This window comes from Amphiura filiformis, chromosome 8, assembly GCF_039555335.1.
Source record: "Amphiura filiformis chromosome 8, Afil_fr2py, whole genome shotgun sequence".
In the NCBI taxonomy this organism is placed as follows: domain Eukaryota; kingdom Metazoa; phylum Echinodermata; class Ophiuroidea; order Amphilepidida; family Amphiuridae; genus Amphiura; species Amphiura filiformis.
The window spans coordinates 24,080,055-24,102,594 of record NC_092635.1 but is presented as its reverse complement, the minus strand read 5'-3'; the positions used below and the strand labels follow the sequence as shown (position 1 = coordinate 24,102,594).

Sequence of the window (22,540 nt, the reverse complement as noted above, 5' to 3'; positions counted from 1 at the left end):
TCTAAGTAACTCTATTAATGATTTCAAAATGCATTGAATTTGTATCCATTTTGAAATCATTAATAGAGTATGACATGAATACAATTTATACAAATAATCACTTTTCACATTAAAAACACAAACAGGTTTTTGTTTTTTTAATAAGTCAACCATGAATGATCCTAGCATTTAGCTCTAGGTCCAGGGACACTACAAAGCCGGAAAAAGTGTACTTAGTTTCCGCGGCTTGCTTTTCTGAAAAGCTGCCGCAGATGGCGAAGCCCTGGTAATTTTTTTCAGTAAAGCTTTATTTTGAAAAGCTCTATCCCATGATGGAGTTCTTATCCCTGTAAATGTCTCCGTTTTCAAGTTATGAAACTTAATAAGTTCAATAGTTAGCAGTTAACAGTTGTGGATTTTTGTGTAATTTTTGATTAAGTAAGAACTACCTTGGAGGCCATTTTTTCCTTCATTTAGTGTGTCAAAAGGAGTCTGAAAATACTAGAATCTAGGAGCTTCCGGGGGCTTTGCCCTCTGGACCCCCACCTTAAGGGAAGGGGTATGAACGTTTGGACAGTATTTATTGTGGGACATTAGAGCACATCAGACATATCGAATTGCATTCTGAATACTGAAGAATGTCCTTCTGATATCAAATAATTTTGATTTTTGAAATTCGCAATGTAATACACATTTTATGGCAAATCATTAAAATTGATATTTTGATATTTAACAGTACTTGAAGTAAAGTTTATAAATCTGATGATTTATACTTAAAGTGTATGTAGGTGGGATGAAAAGCCGACGATCAATTGAAAATTTTGACCTTTCGTATTGAAGATATGGATTTTTTCCCAAAACACCAAAAAAAAAAAAGGTCTTTTTTGGGAAAAAATCAATATCTTCAATATAAAAGGGCCGTGGTCCCGAGACTATGCTCGCTTCGCTTGCTCCGTTCGCAATTTTTCCTATTTTTTTCCATCTACCTGTTGGCATCTCTGTCTATTGTATGTGAAAGTTTTATGAATATTGCTCTTTTAGGTTTCAAAACAGATAAGTTTAAAAAGAAACCCCAAAACCAAGTTGCACATGTATGTTCAATAGAAAAATTTCAGAATTATAAATTTCATTGAAAAATTTCAGAATTATAAATTTTCATGGCCATACTTGGAATCAGCGTTATTTTGAAACATATCTCAAAACTTGTATGTTGAAGGCTATGGCCAGCACACAGAGCAATAAGTGGACGGTGCACTCTTAGAAATGCATTAATTAAATGTGACGTGTCATGTCAAAAGGAGACAATTTTGGGCAGGATCGTAAATGGAGAAATAGCCAAAAATCTGCCCAGGGTGATTTTTTCACAATTTGGGTTTGTTGCGAATTTGTGATGTTATTAATGTTTAAAATATTGCCTGATAGTTTCAGACCGGAATATAACTGACATCTTGTATTTTTTGACAAATTTTTCAAGATAATTCCTACTCTCAACATTATCAATAATATTTTTAAAGGCCGATATCTCAATTTCCAATTTTATAATACCATAACTTACAAACTCAAACTCAATATCTTCGCTTAGGAATGTACAATTTTATTAGGGAAAACGGCATTGTGGAGCAAAATATCTCTATATTTAAGATGTGTAAAAAACTCAAAATTGATAACCTGCCCAAAAGTGTCTCCTTTTGATATGACATGTCACAAATGTGCTGTAACTGCTTATTTCTGCAAGATATATATAAAAGTGTAAAATTTTGGAAACCTTAATATAAATACAGATTTGGTGCAAAAATATAAATTTTGGAGAAAATCACACAAAAAACAGCAACACATTTTTGCTTCAAGTTCAAATTTTTGTAAACAAAGAAAAAGGTTAAAGATAAAATATGATATGAGTAATTTAGCTGGAAACAGTTTACTCCCCCCCCCCTAAGTACTGGTTTTAAGCAATAATACTATTTCTATTTCTGGAAAGAGAAATTAAACCAAAGCTGTGTATGACAGTATAGATCTGTGAAGGAATGATGGCAATGCAGCCAAAGTCATGTACTACTCCCTATTCCAGAAAAATACAGCACTAATATTTTTGGGATTAAAAAAATATCTGGCAATAAAAAAGGTCTGCCAAATGAAACATAGCTCAATCCTAATCATTCATTTAGTACTAACTGGAGATAAAAGAAAAAGTTCACTATTTTACTAATTTCTTGAAAAAAGAGCCAAAAACACGCATTTTCGGTATATTTCTGAGTCACAAAAATCAAAGACTTGGAAACAGTCTAAGCATTCAAATTCTTGAGTATATGCTGAAATTTTGCTCTAATTTTCACTTTTTTGTGTTACTTTAATTAAATGATTGGTTATAAGAATGAAACATGTCTTTTCCAAAATTAGAATACATAAACTGAAATTAATTTTAGTATAAGTCTTTGCCTTTGGGCTTGATTGTCACAGCATACGAAAAACACCCTAAAAATGCATGTTTTTGGCTCTTATTTCCAAACATTGACCAAATTTTAAAATTTGACATTTATTGCCAGTTAGGACAAACTAAAGGGTTAGGATTTAGCTAAGTTTCATTTGGCAAAACAGGATTATATTTTTTTAATCCCAAAAATTAGTCCTGTATTTGTCTGGAATAGGGAGTAGGTGCAGACTGTGTTGTTAAATTGCAATTCCCCTTTGCCCTTTTGAATTGTTTGTGGGTATTAGACCTTGCTATGCTAACTGTACTTGCCCTGGGGCAGGAGCTTTCTGCCATTGATCATGATAATTGAAGCATAAACTGTTATAGATACCAAACCAAAGTGATTAACCCCAGACAAAATAATGAAATTGGAAGCAATGATTTGCGTCTTTGTCAGACGTTCAACAGACATATATGATTTATTTGCAATAAGTATGTAACACAAATATATAGCATGCATATAAGGAATCAGCACCTTAAACCTGGACTTATTAGCAAAAGCGATATTTAGATTTACAAAGGACCCTGATGAACTATCAAAAGTCACCACCCCAGTGACCTACACAGTAAGGGCTTATAAATATCTTAAAATAAACAAGAATATTTTAGAGGACCTAGATGAAACCTATCTTAAGTCACCACCCTCGTGACCCCTACAGAGGGAGCTGAATAATATCTTGTTAATATAAAATATAAATATAAAAAAAGGAATATTTAATATAGCACCACAGATGACCTATCTGAAATCACATCCCAAACAAACTACAAAAAGGGGAGATTATAAATATCCAAACAAAGAGCACAGCCAGTAATATAAAATGATATGGGCTGAAACCTTTAACAATATTTGTGCATGCAAAATATATATTATATATATTCCTGTAAGATGGTTTCCAGGAATCGCACATTCATATAGGGAAATCCCTGACAGGTTAAATTGGATACTTGATCCATACTAAAATGTCTACATACTTTAATTTGTGTGCATTTCTTATCCATACTTAAATAGATATATGTTTCAAATTAGAAAATCTCTGCCAGCGGATTTTAAATTTCTTTAAATTGATGCTAATGCTTTAGCATTGCTCACTTCAAATGACATGGTTAGACATGTGTATATTTTTAATCAACTACAGCTATCTCACCCTTTTCTTTTAATTTTTTGTTTGAAAAGCTGTAACATATGAGATAACATTTAACTATATGCTTATTAGCCGAAGGAGAGATATTCCGCCGAGATGTACATTTTACACGATGAAGTTCAACTATCAGCAGGAAGTTCTTGATTGATATAGCAAAGGAAGGCACCTATCAAGAGTTTCATGATTTGAGCAATTTACCGCTCTCAAAAGGAATTAGACGACTGCACCAAACCAATCATCAAATCACGAATCGTGACCCAATCTTTGCTCTATCAATTACGTTAGAATTGCTTCTTTAACTTTAACATAGAAACTTAAAATTTTCTTTATAAATTTTCCGCACCACCACTACCATACTCTCAATATGAAAAATTGCAAAGGGAGTGGTGGGTGGGAAAAAATTTTTAAACACAACCTAGTCTTGTTGAATCTGACAAAATAATGACGAAACAAGAAATGATCGGAATGCAAAACATCGCCTGTGTACCATGTGACTTGGCAACAGTACACAAAATCACACAATAGGCCTTACCAACGGGGACCACAGCATTTATTCTGCAGGGGTTAAATTGGTTTTCAATTGATGGGATTGAAAACGTTATTATATGAGTTGAATGGTTAACATTGGAACTGTGCCAGTTAACGAACTCTTTCAAACAGAAGTTCTGCTATTCACTATTATCTGAGATTGGTGAACCTTGCATGTTCTGCAGGATAAAAAGGTCAGGCTTAAAAACTACACCATGATTGTTGAAGCTACACAAATGCAACAGGAAGACCATATTTCCTTTTCTTTTAAAAACAATGGTTGTGAATTAAACCAGTTTTTCCAACGTTGAATTTTAAATTGGTTTTGCAACATGTGTATAAAGGATACTAGTGACAATTGCATCGAATCATTACAAAGAAGAATCTACCTTTTGTAGTGAAAGCTGAGACTGTACTTGTCGCAGGTGAAAGTTATTTCACAAAGAGTTGGAGTTGAAAGGTTGGCAAGACTTAATTTCGAAGGATATTGCTGTTATAAGTTTCTATATTCCACGATTTTAAAGGAGGACATAGTTATTTTGCGCATTATGTCATAAAATGGAACTGTTATTGTGCAAATTTTTCATATTTCATCAATAACTTCATTTGAAAGGTGATAGTGCCAGAAGCTGGTTTGAGTGGATTACGTCACAATTTTGAGATTTACAGAAATAATTAGCCAAAGACAATATCTGTACAGTGTGTTTTTGCTGGAAGTGTGGACATATACTTCATATTTGTCCAATACAATCGCATTCGGATTAAGGATAAAACTTGAAACAAAGAAATAAACCTGAAATGGTAAGAAATAACTTGATTAACACCATATTGAATTCAACTGAACTCTTGAAACCAATCCAAATTTGTCTTGGTTGTGGTTCTGTCAGTTTTCATGATGATGCACAAAATGCACCTTTACTTGTTTCCACTTCTACTGGTCTATTTTGAGTTAGCATCATTTGAAGTGACTAAAGCAAATTACACTGTAAGATGTCAAAATCAACATTTCATTCTTTCTCAGAATGATACACGTACAATTCAGACGTATAAGAATGAAACATGCAATTCTACGGTGTCTTCCTCTAATAACCAAGGAATTACTGTGAATCTTCTTTGGATATCTCCTTGGTCCATTTTTGACTACTTTACCCTGGAAGAATTGGGAGCAGAATGTTTAAATCAATCTTTTAGTTGGATTGGATCTATGGCGGCAGGACCATGTGCGATTGTTCTGAATTGTAGTACAATTTATATCAATGTAAGAGTGTCTGCTATTTTTGAAATACAGGAGAGTAGTAACATTGCATCAACAAACAACTTTGATACAGGTGATCTTCATGCATTAGAGAACTTCTACCAGTGTAAAAATGTTCATATCATTGATGAAATGTATCAAATGTCATATAATGAAATTTCCTATGTCAGACTACAAGAGTTGCACCCATCTCTCAAGATAACATTAGAAGGTAATCCTAGATTTACAGCAGATGAACTACTTGGATTTGACCTTGACCTTCCAGATGATATACTTTTAGCAGAATTCCCAAAATGTCCTAATGACTGCTTATGTACCCTGCACTTCCAGATGTTTTTTATTGACTGTCCAGATGTATATGTTACGAAGAACATTCTCTTAGTAGGCGGATATCCTGCTTTGATTCTCACAAACTCGACTGCAATAGACCTCTCTGACAGACAACTTGCTCACATTGAACCTCAATGCTTCCACAATCTACCAAAAGTTAACATTTTATTGTTGAGCCGTAACAGGATGATAACAATCACACCAGGTATTTTTGAAGGTTTACAAAACATTCATACATTGGACTTGTCGTTCAACCAAATCTCAAATATAGAAACTGGTTCATTTTCACATTTGTACAAATTAAAACGGTTACTGATGAATGCAAATAAGCTTAAGTATATTTCACATAGTTGGTTAGATGGTTTAGTTAATGTACAGGTACTGTATTTAGGAGGAAATACTATTAAGGAAGTAGGACCAGATATATTTTCACAGATGCAAGCGTTGAAGGTCTTGTCATTACCTGATTGCCAGTTATCTCAATTGAGAAACCTTCCAAATGAACTGTTGCTGTTGGATATTGCATCAAATATTTTCCCAAGTTTTCCTACAAATCTGCCAAAGAATTTAACCCATTTATCCTTGGATAACAACCATGTCTCCTTTCTGAACCAAACAATACTGTATGATAAATCTACATTGATATCACTAGTCCTCTCCAACAATCAATTATCTGTAATACCAAGCAATTTATTCAGTCATCTTTATAATTTAAAACGCCTTGACTTGGGTAATAATGCTTTGGAGATATTAGAAATAGACCTTTTTTATATGCTAATGAAGTTAGAGATATTAGCTCTATATAACAACAGTATTGGCGCATTACAATCAGGTGTATTCAGAGATCTTCATCAATTGCGAGAGCTTTACCTGTATGATAACAAACTCAAGGTGATACAAAGTGACATTTTCAATGGTTTGACAAAGCTAGAGATATTAAATTTGGGTAATAATAGCATTGAATTATTACCATCAGGTGTATTCAGAGATCTTCATCAATTGCAAGAGCTTTGGCTCTATATCAACAAACTCAATGTAATACAAAATGACCTTTTCAATAGTTTGACAAAACTAGAGAAATTACATTTGGGTACTAATAGCATTGAATCATTACCATCAGGTGTATTTAGAGATCTTCATCAATTGCAAGATCTTTGGTTGTTTGACAACAAACTTAATGTGATACATAGTGACCTTTTCACTAGTTTGACAAAGCTAGAGAAATTACATCTGCATCAAAATAACATTGAATCATTACCATCATGTGTATTCAGAGATCTTCAGCAATTGCGGGAGCTTAACCTAGACGATAACAAACTTAAGGTGATACAAAGTGACCTTTTCAATAGTTTTATAAGGCTAGAGTTTCTAAGTATGAGTAACAATATTATTGAATCATTACAATCAGGTGTATTCTGTGATCTTCATCAATTGCGAGAACTTAATCTGGATAGAAACAAAATCAAGGGGATTCAAATGGACCTTTTTGAAGGCTTGACAAAGCTAGAGATATTAGTATTGGCTGCCAATGAAATTGAATCAATACCTTCTGCTCTCTTTAAAGATCTTAAAAGCTTAAGGGGACTCCATCTCTATTACAACAGATTGACTGAAATACCAAAAGATGTTTTTCACCAATTTAATGGAATGCCTTTACAGGTACTAGTTATCCGTTCAAATAAAATCGTTAGACTTTATCCATATCAGTTTGCAAATTTGACAGATTTGATAGTTCTGGACCTTTCAAATAATGATTTGGAACAAATCCACAGTAAATCACTATCTGGTTTAACCAACTTGAAATATCTGAAACTTGTATCTAATAATCTGAATCACATAACAAAAAATTCTTTCATGGGATTGAGTCTACAAAACAATAGTTACATTGATGTAGACAGCCCAGCCACATGTTGTTTTCTTGAAACAGTAAGTCGGTCTCAATGTGTTCCAAGAAATGAGCAATCTCCTTACTTAACATGCAAACAGCTTCTCCCATCTACAGCAGTTAAATTTTGTACATGGATTTTTGGCTTTTGTGCTTTGTTTTCTAACATTGTGGTATTCATTTGGGGATGTGAAAAAATGAAGTCTAAATCAGCAGATGAAAAGCAAGTGAAACAAGTTGTTTTTATCACCAATTTAGCTCTGGCAGACTTACTTATGGGTGTGTATTTGATAGTTATTGCATCTGTTGATCAATACTATAGTGAGTATTTTCCTTCATTTGCTAATCATTGGAGAAAGAGTGAACTTTGCAAATTTGCAGGATTTCTATCAGTCTTATCAAGTGAAGCATCCCTTCTCTTTCTAACCCTTATAGCTGTAGATAGACTTTGGGCATTTCGAAAAATCTTTATAACACGCAAGCTATTTGGCAAATTGACACAAGTGTTGATGACAATATTTGTATGGGTTACTGCTTTTGCTTTAAGCATGGTATCTATTTCTTTACAAGATGATAAATTGCATCAATTTTCTGATGTATGTATTGGGTTACCATTGGCTAAATATAAAATATATGAGGAAAACTATGAAAACATTATATTATCATACAACTTTGACAGGCCAAATGATCATATTCCATTACAAACATTTACAGCAAATGGCTCAAAACTAGAAAACTATTTCTCAATCGGACTTTTCCTTGGGCTTAACCTTCTGTTGTGTTTGTTAATTGCAATATGTTACATACTCCTATTTGTGTATATTTGTAAATCAGGATTCTCCTTGCTCAAAACTGATTTGAAAATGGCCATTAAAATGGGTGCTATCGCATTGACTGACCTCATGTGTTGGCTTCCTATTGTTACCTTGGGTATTTTAGCACAGACCGGAGTAAAGGAACTTCCCCCTGAATTGTTTCTGTGGATCACGGCATTTACTTTGCCAATTAATTCTGTACTTAATCCATTTCTGTATGCTACTGTAGATCGTGTATCAAATCATTTTGTTGACCGGTTTCGACCAAATTTTTACAATGAAATGGAGACAATGATGTAGTCCATTTCATTTAGATTTCACATTTTATCATTGTGACTTTACCAAATTCTGTGTCTCAGAACAAAATATTACAGCTGTAAATATGCATAGTATATGTATACAAGTTTATGCTGTTTCCAAATGGTAAACATATGATACTTTGCCAAACTCTTCTAAACAGGAATGTTTGATATGACAACAATAAATGTACAATAAAATAGATGGTATAAAAAGGAACTGGGCAAGGTGAATCTTGCAAAATTAAGTGGGTTATGTAAATTTATATATTCCTTATCCTATATCTGTCTCTAAATGATTTTACCATGCATTTTCTGATGTTAATGAGAAACTTGACCTTGTTTTTTGTGTTCTATAGTAAAGTTGAAACATGAAAAAAAGAACACTCATTAGCAGTGGTGGCACCATGAATCTTTTTTGAGGGGGCATTGGGGGAAAAGTGAATTTCAAGGGGGCAAAATCAACCAATTTTACGCAAAATTGCAGCAAAAGGAAGAAATATTTGTAATTTTTAGTTTTTACTGGATACCCCCTTCCCCTTCTGATTTTTGGATTTAAAAGCCCTAAAAAACTAATCTTACAGCAAATTTCAGGTCAGTTAAATCCTGGTATTTTTTCCTATGTTGCCACTGATTTCTGGCATATTATCATAATTCCATATGTATATATATGTGTATGTATGATTTTACTTTTTTTTTATATATCTTTATATATATATACTTTAATTATCATTTTGAACATTGCTAATACCAAGTAACTTTGTATAAGGTCATATTTGGAAAACAATTGTCGCTGCTTGGTAAGAAAATAATAAATAATAACAATAAATATGTTCATGTTTTCTGGTCACTTCTTACCTTTGATTGATTTATTGTTTGTTGTTTTACTCACATAAAATGGAAAGAAGCAAAGGGAGAAAGAAAAGAAATGTGTGGGGGTAATGTCAAAGGTCATTTAGTGGGCAGGTGAAGTCATTGCTGATCAGGGTACAACACTGGTTGCAAAAATAAAAAATATTAGTAGCTTAGAAAGAAGTATATATTTAGAGAATAATAATTTTGCACCATGTATTTTGAGGTCATTGTGGGATATTGGAGGGTTTTGTTTTGGACCGATGCCCATAACAAAACCTGTCATTCATTACCGTTATATCTGATATTTTGAACAAATCAAAATGGCATTTTATGTTATTTTATGCTATAAAATGCTGTTAAATATAAACAGTTTTAATTATTGTTATAACCTACCCTACAAAAAAAAAAACCGACCAGGTGAACCAGACAGAAGCGCTGACAACAAAGAGCTACCAATCACAGAAGCCAAAAGGCATTGTGTGGGCGTGTGTGTTGCCATAACACTGCACTAGCACCCGAAGTCATTGTAGCGTGTATCTGAGATGAACACTGTGTTCCAAGAACCATTATGAGTTTTTAATGACAGTGCAATAAGTGCGCATTCAGGCAATCAATTTCTTTTGATTGAATCACAGGCTTCACATATATTCAAGAGGTTTTGAATTAATTTTGAAATGTGGGATGGAGGTTGGTCTGCAATCCATAAACCCAGTGGCACGGGATTTCGTTGTCGGGAGGGGGACTCACATAATGATATAAAATACATTGAGGGCTTAGAGCCAGAAGTAGTAGCTATGTCCACAATTACATGTTACTCATTTCGACAACAAATGGATGGTTAATTCTGTCCTCCATAATAAATGCAAGTGACTTTGGGGTATATGTATGGTCACTTAAACAGTTAGCATGGTTAGTTAGACGCAAGTGACCATGTACATACCCCTTGAAGTCACTTACATTATATTACAGAGCGCAGAATTAACCGTCCATTTGTTGCCGAAATAAGTAACATTTAATTATGGACATAGCTACTTCTGGCTCTAAGCCCTCGACATGCAATGCTTCTAAACACTCTCTCGGACCTGTTATACAATCATGCACAAGATTTCCAAGGGGCATTTGAATGGCAAAGTTATCCTGTTCACCTTCTCCAATATAACTCTAGTGCTTAATAATGGCCACATTAATTAGTAAGTGGTCATAATCAAGGTAAATTTCAGGCTTAAGCAGGTTCTTGTAAATGATTATTCTTGTTGACAATTTCAGTATTTCACTATTTTGGTCTTAAAACAGGTTCCCATAATGACATGGCAGTCACCTTTGTTTTTTTATTTGCAGACCATTGGTGTTGCAATCTTTATGTAAGCTGTTTTCTCTCGTCCCAAGTCTGGCTGTGGAGACAGAAGAATATGAGGTGAGATAGAACTTTTGTACATCTTAATGTATTTCATGAAATTAGATGCCAAAGCTTGAGGTTTCTGAAATAAAATGAAAATTTGCACATTCCAGGATTTTTATTTTTACTTTCCAGATGGTAAAATACAGATTTAGTGTTCTAGGAAGACCCTAGTCAAAGCCAAGGTGGTAACCTGCAATCATGGTGCTTTGCTATGGTTCTTAGATCAACCAAAAGCCCAGGGGAAAGACCCCTGTTTTTGGACTGCGCAGCTCCAAAAGACCCCTGAAACAGAGCGCTGAAAGACTGTTGATTTGGATAATTTTAGCCCAAATTGCTCATTCCTCTCATTTGCCAGGTGATTTTAACCAGAAAGCAAAAAAGACCCTTGATATTGAGAGTTTGCAGCTTAGAGAGACCCCTTTTTTGACATGTGTCGATTGTTGTATTTTTTCCCAGACGAAGTGTTGAATTAGAAATCATTTGTCGATAACACCTCTACTAAACTCCTCAACAAAAGTTTGGAAAGTTTTTTCAAGCATCTGTGTCCAATTATTTGTGACATATTCATATCGTGTTGCATATCACTGGATAGCTACAATACTCCCCTTTACAATGACACCCCATTTGAAACAATAACAGTTTTCACGGCTGAGTACGCACCTTGTGAATGTAGTGGGGTCTCAAAAAGAATTTGCCAAATTGATCATTATTCTGTGCAGCAAGCTGCAATCCCATAACTTCACAATCTGGGACCTATAATGCAATCCTCCAAGATGACACCGCTCGTCCCACATAGCCACGGTAGTCAACGACTACCTACAGAATATGGGAGTAGAGTCAAAATGGCCTGCCATCAGGCCAGACCCGGGGGCCAGACCTCAACCCGATTGAACACTTGTGGGACCAGCTTGATCGTGCTGTGCGTGCCAGAGAAGCCCACATGCAACCGCATTGAATGACTTGCGACAAATCCTTGTTGAAGAATGGAATTCCATCCCACAGGAATTTGGCAAATTCTGTTTGAGACCCCACTACATTCACAAGGCGCGTACTCAGCCTTGAAAAATGTTATTGTTTCAAATGGGGTGTCATTGTAAAGGGGAGTATTGTAGCTATCCAGTGATATGCAACACGATATGAATATGTCACAAATAATTGGAGATACAGATGCTTGAAAAAACTTTCCAAACTTTTGTTGAGGAGTTTATTTATGCGACTGCAATGATAATGACAAAATCAAGTAAAATTTCACATGTCACAAATGTACTATCTATTAGCTGTTCTATGTGCTGGTTGACAACCCAGGATAACTCAAGCTTTGTCAATGTCAACCTTATTCATAACAGACCAAAATCGCAGGGGAACATATATGGCCAACCTGATTAACATGTCTGTCTGAATTTATAAGGAAATATTTGTGGTAGTAGTAGCATGGTATGTTTGTTTCTCACTTCAATGTATGAAAAGAATCTGTTATTTCAAGGACACAGGACACATGTCAATAAATAAAGCTGAATTGACCCATTTTTCTCTTATCATTTAGGATTTCAGATGTGATATTGTAGAATCCCTGTGGAATTATTCTAAGAGTAATGACATAAGAGTATGTATAGCTGCATTCCAAGCCTTGGCTAACTTTGGTGAAGATGAATTCTCTCTAGATGATTTACCAGAGGAGGTAAGCTAGTGATAGAGACTGGTTACTGCACATTGTGATGAGAGAATAAAGATAATTTGTGATGCATTGCATAGAAAGGTACATATGCTGTGATGGTCATATCCATTTGGTACATGTAGAGCCAGTTAAGACTATTCAAATCAGAAATTCTAATAGAATGAGATTATTATCTTGGTGTTTATTTATTGAGAAATGTTGCTCAGTTCTAGAGATACTTGTAGCTTCACCTACACCTGCTGTGATATCAGTTTGAGAAATGCAGCATCCTTCTTTTTAGTAATTATGAAGCCTGTTACCTATATTACCAATAACATTTTCAACAAGGACATCACATACTAGCCAGCACCTGGTGTTACAGCCTTGTAGTTATATATAGCTATATTTGAAATGATGCATATGTCACAGCGGATATTATGTACCTATCAATGCTACATTTGTCTTTTATTTTGGAGGAATGGGCACAGTCCAACACTGTGTAACCTTTGTCAAAGCTCTGTGATCCTGTATAATCTTTTATATTGTAATTGAAATGAATGTTTAATTTCTATACCCAAATGTGGCCTGTGAATGTTTTCTAAAACTGTATTTTGGTTTGATGAAGTTGATGAGCAATATATGCATATTTTTTGTTTTAATTAAAAATAATAATTATCATTGCACCATTCAACCAATTTTCATAAATGTATTTTTTGCAATAGGTGACAGCAGAAGTCAGAGCCAAGTTAGCAGCAGCCAAGGCTCAAGAAGAAGAGAAGAAGGAATTAGAAGCACAGGGTGGAGATGTAGAGGAAGGAAAAGAAGAGGAGGAGGAGGAAGAGGAAATTGATGTACCTGGAACTTGTTATGTTAAACTACTGCAGTTTGTGCCAGAAGATGCTTACCCAGGTACAGTTTGAGGGTTGAGTTCTCACTACCAAGTAAACAATGCAGTATATGCTCCATTATTTACCAGTAAATACTGTATTTTACTGTGAGAGTAGTAAGAAGCAAAATACTGTCACAAACCACCCAGCCATTACACATAAATTCATTGAAGTATCCTGCGCTATCTTTGAGTCACTTGGTCCTGCCGAGCCTCAAACCCACGATCCTATGGTGAAAAGGCGAGCGGGCTAGTGCATAGACCAAAGGAGAATGTCCTTGTCTGGTCTATGACACTAACGCACTTATACCTTGGTGATAATACAATATCTGTTGTATTATTTACTTGCTTGTACTGCATTTGTACCCCCTCCCAAAAAACCAAAACAACAACAACAACAAAAAAACAGGTGCATTTTTACTTTGGAAGGCAGAAATATGAAATACTTATTCTTTTAAAATCTGCTTCAGGTTTGCAGAAATTGTTAGTTTCCCTGGTAGCTCAAGAGTTGCGCACCATGCCAAGAGGAATCCACAAGACAGCAATGCAGAGCCAACACAAGATAGCCAGCCAAGATAAAGTATTGACTACCATACCAAAGGTATTACTCAACAAATATGAGAAGAACAGACAACCAGGATTGAAAGCTGCTTTAGCAGGTAATTTTGAAAATCTTATGTAATCTGATCTAACATGACCAAAGATGGCAACTTCGTTATTATTCCATCATCATGCCCAGTAACCAAACTTACTATTTCTTGAAATCCGGAAGGGTGGTCTTAACCCTGGAATTATGGAAACTATTGGGCCTCATAACTGCTAACTTGTTGGTATATAGAAGTAGACATTTATAGAATGACCAACTTTAAGAATTTTGCCATGCACCAAAAATGGTCAAAAAATGCTCAATTAAAAACAATCGTAAAAAAGCCTGATCTTCGCCCAAATTTCAAATATTGTTGGTGAAGTTGGTCAAAGTTAAAAAAAATAAAAATATGGTTCCTAGATGTTTGTACCTAATTTTTTAAAATTAATAAAAAGAATGTTTTTGTTACGTTAACAGAAATAATTTGGGCCAAAAAAACAATGGTTTTTTTTAATTTTCTCCCAAAATTCATAGATGAATTTGTCAAGTCTTTGCCATTCTAAATATTTAGGGCCTATACTTTTATATACTTTAGACCAACAATTTAGCAGTTATGAGGCCCAAAAGTTTCCATAATTCCAGGGTTCAGACCAACTTTAAATCTCTTGCATACTTACATGTAGTTGCAAAGTCATAAGCTTTTATAACAGCAATTTTTTTCTTTATATTATTTTTTTATTTTGTTTACAATTTTTGCCTTATCTCATTTCAACAATGACAGCCTTTACCCTGGTCAGATATGATCACATCACAAAATAATATCTATTTCATCTCATAGATTTGTTTATGGAAGAATTAGTTATTTGAGAAAATGAAATTGTAAGATGATGTAAAAGTAGTTCTGGAGAGTCTGGATTTCCAGGTCTGGATTCTAGCATGTTTGTATGTTGCTAATGGAGGGAATATATTGTGCATCTCATCATTTCCCCATGCACCTACAGTCATGGTCAAAATATATTGGGACACTTATGGAAAACATACACTATATTATGGCCTTATTTCCAAAGTTTTTAACATGGTGAAATGGAGGTTTCTTTGGTGTCAAGGCTATACCTTTTCCTAATACCCCCTTCCTCACCAATCAATGTTGGATGCCACTAGGCTCGCATGACCAAAAAGTAGGATTCAACATTGATCGGGGAGTGGGGAATTTTACATACCCTATCAAAACGCCCCAAGACTTATGGCAACCATTTTAGCAAAGCTGTACATTGTATGAACACACTGAACATTTCAGGTCTAGAGCTCATCTAACAGTGCCTCGCGGAACTGTATCAGATTGCTGGTGAATCTTTAATTAGTTCACTTTGTCTCATTGGACCATTTATGTATTATAAGATTATTATTTCAACACACTAATAACATTTTGATTGTATGATAATCTGTAGGAGGGTTGCTGTTCTGCTACGAACCCAAACTAGAAATTGGTCGAGATGGTCGCATGGCAAGACGTCACCTTGTGAGCCAAGGAAGAGCCTATCAGCAGATGATGGTCACACTGGTCAATGAGGTATGAATAACTCTGCCCTTCAAAATGGACCTCAGAATATCCTTTGGGGGTATGCCTCTCAGGATATTCCAATGGCAAAATGTTTAGATTTTTCACAATGTCCTCCAAATAATGCGCAAATATTCACCTTAAATAATAACATTTCAGTCTTCGGATATAGTATGAAAGTACCTTTCTCTTTAAAAGCACACCATACACATTGATATATTCACAACACAATAAAATTGGCTTATATATTTCTTGTTTCTTGGACCAGGTAACCTGTCAAACAACTGAATGGTATAGACTCCTACAGAATCCTCATGGATGGACATCATACATGGAACGAACATTCAAAGCCTTGTTAGAAGTAAGTGATGTACTAATGTGACCCTTCACAATGCAAAAATGCAGTTGTTGGCAGAAAGAGAGAAAAGCAAAATTAAATATGGGGAAAACAGCTATACTGTCCTTCTTCATAAAATCAGAATGCTGTGTTTGCACTTAAATATTGAAATATTGAGACAAATAAAGCTGATACACAAGAAGAATGGTATGATTCTATTAAGGAGATCCCAAGGTTTGATATAGGGCATATCATTTCTATCCCATGTGTCTAATTTTTCTTGGGAGGTCAGGAGGCAATACCCAAAACCTTTGTCTTGATATAGTATTTGCCTTATCAGCTCATAATCAGCAGGCCTTATAACATCGCGGATTGATATCAAAATATTTTATTTTGAGAATTGTCTTGCGACATTTGGCCAGAAGCATCACAAATTATTATTTCAAGTCCTATACTTTGTCTTCTTTCTGGCACAAAAAATATAGACCAGACAGGTCAACTAATTATTTTTCGGCGTAGTAGTAAAAGCCTAACATTTCCCGCTTATTACGAGCTGATCAAACTATAACTCAAGAATTGCAAGACCTATGACTCATTTCCTATTAGATGTGTTTAATATAGAAGTAATTGCAGGTTTTTAGTTAAATGGCTAAAACTGGAAAAATATGGCTCCTGCCAGCCCACTAGCCTAAAATATGTTAGAAAATCACTGGTAAGCAAATATTCTCAACACAGATCCAAATAGTAAATTAGGTACTCACTAGAAATATTTAGATTCCTATCAGAAATCTTGTTCACTCTGGTGTGGTGAGTGGTAGTGTTTCTATATGTTATCGGCAAGCAACCCATGTGACGTCATCAAAATCTGTCACAAAGTTTGCCGACATCTAGAAACACTACCACTCACCACACCAGAGTGAACAAGATTCCTGATAGGAATCTAAATATTTCTAGTGAGTACCTAATTTACTATTTGGATCTGTGTTGAGAACATTTGCTTACCAGTGATTTATGAACGATCCTGATGAATCTGTTACGAATTTGTGTTAGAAAATCATAGTGGAAATAGCTTTGTGAATTTGGCTCCAAATATCATAACATCCCAATCTAAATTTGAGTTAATGTCATGTTTTGTTTTGTTCATAGGGCCGTGAAGCAGAATTGGAAATGCAGCAAAGTCATGGACATAACACTGATAAGCCTGAAGAATTCCAGAACAAACTTGCTAGTGTGTGGTTATGGGTCAGAGATAAGCTAACAGATCAGCTGAAATCTGCTGCAAAGTAAGAAATGAAATTTTTGTCTAACTTTTTAAAAAAAAAAAAAAAAAAAATGAAACAAGGAAGTTTGAAAGTTTCTGACAAAGGAATTTTTTGGCTTTATTGTTCATTACATTTCGAGCTATTTGTCTGCCCGTCAGTAATTATTTGTGAAATACATTTCAGCTTGTGTTTTATTGTATATAGTGCATATATTGTATATTCAAAATCACTTACACATAGCAGCCCAACAGCTGAATTGCATAACATTTACATTGAATTAAGAGAATTACTTACATAAATTTAAAAACTCTCAATTATTAAAAACTTGAAAATAAAATATGCACACATTAAGAATTGCATTTGACTTGACTTGAAACAATATTAATAATGCCTAGCAAGAACACTAAGATACTTGAAGGAGGTTTGTGAGAAAGGGTAGCCGACTAGACTGAAATCTGTTGGTCCTACATCTAAAAGAGACAAATTTTGGTGGTCTTCTGAGGGTCATGTGGGACCGATACTCACTTGGTGGGAACCAGGATGAGGACCTCAAAGACGTGCTTGTTTCCTGGGCTCCTCTTAGACAAAGTTTGGAGTTGGAGAGTAGCTAAGAAATCTGCATAGGTAGTATATTTTCTACCAAGTTGGTTTATGCAAACACGTCTCTGAATTTTCTCAACCTGGACCATCTGGCTACTAGTTAATCCTGAATAGTGGGGCGGCACATTCCAAAACAGGGTGGAGGTATATACACCAATAATAGCTCCTCGGTGTGAATGTTTGGGATAGGTCAAGGTAAGGGTGTAGATTAGAATAAGAGTTAGGTGCAGATGATGTAACATTATAATTCACTCACTTATTGTTTTCCATTTTAGAGGTGAACCATCAGCGCAAGGCAATTCTCTACTAGCTCTGGTTGGTCTAGCCTTAGTATCTACTCATCATGCTTTGAGTCTAGGACAAACTGCCGATGATAACCAGCAAAAAGCCAGTGAACACATTGGTCATAATAGATGGTTGATGATAGTCATTGAAACACTCTTTTCAATTGTAGATGGACGTTATAAAGCTAAAGGGAAAGTCTTCAACTGGTGTCATCAGGTATGTGTCATAATTCAGCTGAGTTATAACTCATTGGGCTTTAATAAAACTATAAATCAAATGGTACCCCAGGATGGTACATACTTGTCAAAAACATCTACATGGTGTATCAAAATTCATTTCACCAGGGGAGCATACCCCATCTCTAATTTGTTCGGTTTATAATTGGTGAAAAAATGAGACTCATAAAATCGTGTATTGATAGAGAATGGCGTGCACACAGTTGGGTGCAGCACCTACGCTAGTTGCGCAATGCGAGACTGGCTTGCTAATGTAAATTCTGTGCGAGCTTAATTTGGGATTTGAATAATACGCTGAGTTACAAAAACAAATTATTTTCACCAAGTATAAGATGTTCCAATTGTAACCCTTGTATGCTGACTAGGCAATACTGTTGATGAGGTTTTTTTTTTTTTTTTTTCATAAACAACCGTTTAATCATGAAAATATATGAATGAACCTCTAAGTCATACTATAATGATTTTTTCAATCCTATGTGTTTCTTGATTCACAGCGTACAAATCGTGGTATGTCTACAGCATCTACTCTAGCTCAATCTTGTGCCATCCTTGGATTGGCCCAGCTTACACCACTAATCATCACCCTGGACTCTTCCATCATCTATCAGATGATTGATGTCATCACAAGAGGGTTACCAGGGCAAGCAACAGCTGCTGAGTCATCCGTTATTCAATTGCATCATGGGATTGGCCTTGGATGGGTGCTCAAGTCACTCTATGAGGAACGGTTTACAGATGTGTCTGGAAATGAGGTACTTTGGATAAAAGAATTTTATATAACTGGATTTTGTTTTTATTGGTGTTCAATCACACTAGATAATTGAAAGATCCGTAAAAAAGCTAAAATAAATCCTATACTGTATGATATCAAAGCACTTATCTGTAGTCCTGGAGCCTTTAGTCTAAGCATCTGGAATCCACCAGTCATGATGATTCAAACTAATGATTCAATTGTCATTCTGAAGTACATGTATACAGGTAGCCTATATATTTAAGATGGCTGCCATTTCAATTGTTACTACCGCTCTATTTTGTTTATTGCAAAGGGTCTACGTCTATCAATATCAATAGTAGTAGCAGCGACTGAGGGAAATTTGGCATTCAGATGTTCTATGTTGATCATGATATAACCACCCCTGGATGCTGTTAATTGACATTTCACACACACACACACCCCCACACACAAACCCATTGTAGTTGCACTTTTCCTGGATCAAACAAATACATCATTCCCACAAATGTCTGCTTTAATACATAATGTATCTGATCATTATGATAATTTATATCTTTGTGCAGGGATCTATGGCTATGCTTCGAGCATTGGATATCCTGGAAGAATCTGCTTTAAAATCCCCAACTGGAGAGGCCACACATGGTGCCATGTTAGGACTCAGTCTTGCATTGTCAACATTGGCTAATGAGGGCGCTGCCCATGTACGAGCTCATCTCAAGAGTATTCACAGTAAGCTGACAGCTAGATTGGAAGAGGAGAAAGAGCTTGGAGCATATTTACAGGTGTGTTACTTAACCATATGTTATATAACGTCAGCTTTTAACATTAAAGGGCTGAAGATTATCAAGTAAGATTGTATACATGCGTGTGTGTTTAAATTTTTACAGAACTAACCTGAAATATGAAATCAACAGTTATTACTCAGTAAGACTAATGTAAGCAAGACATGTGTAAATAATTATAACCTGCATAATTGATCAATTAATCCATCAATATACAGTTTACCAATTTCTATGCAGAATATTCCAAGGCACTTGAACAAGAACAAAGTATAGCAAAAAACTTAGATAACTACAAATGGATAGACTACACAAAAGATAAATAATAATAAGGGTAAGGGAACAAACCAAAAATTTGATGATATCCCATAAATGAAAGTCCTTATGTTTTAGGGGTGGGGTCAAAGTATCTAATTACGTTTGTAAAAAACTACATAAAATATTGGTCAAAGTTGATCTTTTCAGTTGAAATTCTCAACATTTCACACTTCCATTACAGGGCGGGATGGAGGGGGTTAGCCTCATAATAAAAACACCTTTGGTTTGTTTCCTAAGCAAGGTTATGAAACAGATAATTTAAGTAATGAGACGTTGATGCAATCAAAATTATTTAATAAAAATGAATGATCCGTAACCTGCAAAATGATAAATATCATGTTATAACTATTTTTTTCTTCATTTATTACTGCAGGCAATCTGCATTTGTGTTGCCTCAGTAACTTCATCTGGATTCCATAGCAATACAATCAATCCTTCAGATGCCTTCAATGCAGCAATCAAACTACAAACGGTGTGTCAAGAGCATTCACAGGTAATATACAACTAACACTATAATAAAAGTGTTAATAAAAGGAAATAAAAAGAATAGTTTGTGTCTAGCAACTCTGTCAATCAAACTTCAGTTATGCATGTATATATTATAGTGCCAGCTTGTTATATGTGTCATTTTTTCTTACCTAGGTTCCTGGTCTAGCTATCAGTACAGGATTATTGTTTCACAATCTAGTCCAAGGTGGCCATCCAAATATCCCACCACTGATGTCAAATCTCTACTCAACATGGATATCTACATTGGAAGCAAAGGTAAGCTAAATCAGTGGCCTTCCTATCAGTACAGGTTTACTGTTTCATAATCTCATCCAGGGTGTCTTGTTTATCATGTAAAAAGAATTGTGTTAGCTTGGTCAGTGATTTTTAGTGAATGGGTGGGGGAAAGAAGGATTAATGTTTGGTAAGAAAAAAATATATCGAAAAGGCAAGTAAAAGTAACTAACAATAGAGAAAATATTTCAATATAATTCTTATAACTAATATATAAATTATTTTATGTGTATAGGGTTCATCACAACAGAAGGTAGCAGCATTGAGTGGGCTTACCACATTAGTCATGGGAGCAGGAGCACTCTACCAGACTGCAGGAGAGACTAACATTTCAACTGAATTGCAATCAAACACAGGTGCAGTACTCAAGCTACTGACCCAGGTAAACTAGGATCTCATATCATGATTAATCCTAACTGTATCAAATCTTATAAAAATGTACAAAGCAAAACCACTGCACCTACATGCATCCCTCATAATGTGATGATGCAATCACTGTAAGTCACGCGGGGTTTTGTTTGCCGGGCCAGCGAAACACCCATGTCTACCGGTCGCCGATGGAGTTCTTGGCGCGCAAGGGGTCTTGGGTCGAATTCTGGGGGGAAATTCCAACTTCTTTGTTCATCCTTTTTCCTTTTTCATTCCTTCGTTGGTTTCTGATGGCCCAAAACCACTTTCAGCGTTAGGGTTAAACCTACATACCTGTATACAAAAGCATGTAATAGTTACACACTAAAAATAGTAGTTTTAATGTTCTCAGTTAAAACCAGTGTATCTTCAGGAATCAATAAGCATAAGTGCACTGTTTTGTACAAGTGTGGGGCAGAGATTACACTGACAAATAAATACCATCCTCTTTGTTATTGATTCACCATTTTCACACCCTTTAACCCCAGACGGAGACAATGACACACAAGGCAACAGCAATTTTTGGCAATACTTATTGGCCATCAGGATAGACAATAATTTTATTTTCATAAACAAAGATTTCAGCCATTTTATCATTACAAGCAAAGGGTTTGTACACAACCCTGGAATGAAACAAGAAAGGATGGGATTCCAAGATAAAAGTAAAATACTCAACCCAATTTCTGTTCGACAGTAAACACCCAACTGAGGAATCATGAATCCCAAATCAAGCAAGTTCAAAAAGGGAAAAATCAAAAGGATGGGATTCCAAGATAAAAGTAAAAATACTCAACCCAATTTCTGTTCTCCAGTAAACACCCGACCGGAGAATCTGAATCCCAATCGCAAATTCAAAGGGGAACTCCAGAATAAGAGCAAAGCTGCTCAACCCAATTTCTATTCTACAGTAAGCATTACTGAGGAACGTGGAGCCCACAAATAACCCGACAAAGGGATTTTTATAATGGCCGAAACTTTCCACTCTATCAGTTTTTCATTATATAATTAGTGCATACAGTCGATTGCTCCGAAGGCACATTCCTTGGAGTTAAGCCTCGAGGTAACAATACCTGGAAGCTACAATGACTGATATTAATATGAAATATAGAGATACAGGTGCATATAAGTGGAAGATGCAAGATAAAAGAAAACAAACATCTC

At 35.2% G+C, this 22,540-nt stretch overlaps 2 protein-coding genes across 2 annotated transcripts in view; both read left to right on the top strand.

The window, feature by feature from the left end:
• Window positions 1–22,540, top strand: part of LOC140159463 (focadhesin-like) — a 54,460-nt gene that overhangs the window by 20,682 nt on the left and 11,238 nt on the right. Inside the window, exons 12-24 of the mRNA XM_072182947.1 lie at window positions 10,894–10,969; window positions 12,498–12,632; window positions 13,331–13,517; window positions 13,965–14,153; window positions 15,529–15,650; window positions 15,907–15,999; window positions 17,122–17,258; window positions 18,113–18,338; window positions 18,853–19,110; window positions 19,655–19,873; window positions 20,562–20,681; window positions 20,831–20,953; window positions 21,207–21,353. Coding sequence (XP_072039048.1) covers window positions 10,894–10,969; window positions 12,498–12,632; window positions 13,331–13,517; window positions 13,965–14,153; window positions 15,529–15,650; window positions 15,907–15,999; window positions 17,122–17,258; window positions 18,113–18,338; window positions 18,853–19,110; window positions 19,655–19,873; window positions 20,562–20,681; window positions 20,831–20,953; window positions 21,207–21,353 — 2,032 coding nt within the window. The remainder of the gene's footprint in view (window positions 1–10,893; window positions 10,970–12,497; window positions 12,633–13,330; window positions 13,518–13,964; window positions 14,154–15,528; window positions 15,651–15,906; window positions 16,000–17,121; window positions 17,259–18,112; window positions 18,339–18,852; window positions 19,111–19,654; window positions 19,874–20,561; window positions 20,682–20,830; window positions 20,954–21,206; window positions 21,354–22,540) is intronic.
• On the top strand, window positions 5,006–8,982 carry LOC140158827 (uncharacterized). The gene has a single exon (XM_072182058.1). It carries the CDS (start codon window positions 5,012–5,014, stop codon window positions 8,702–8,704), a length of 3,693 nt encoding a protein of 1,230 aa, XP_072038159.1. The 5' UTR covers window positions 5,006–5,011; the 3' UTR covers window positions 8,705–8,982.

Bases quoted from the DNA above. Each gene is read 5' to 3' on its own strand.
- LOC140158827 (XM_072182058.1), top strand. From the start codon at position 5,012: ATGATGATGCACAAAATGCACCTTTACTTGTTTCCACTTCTACTGGTC.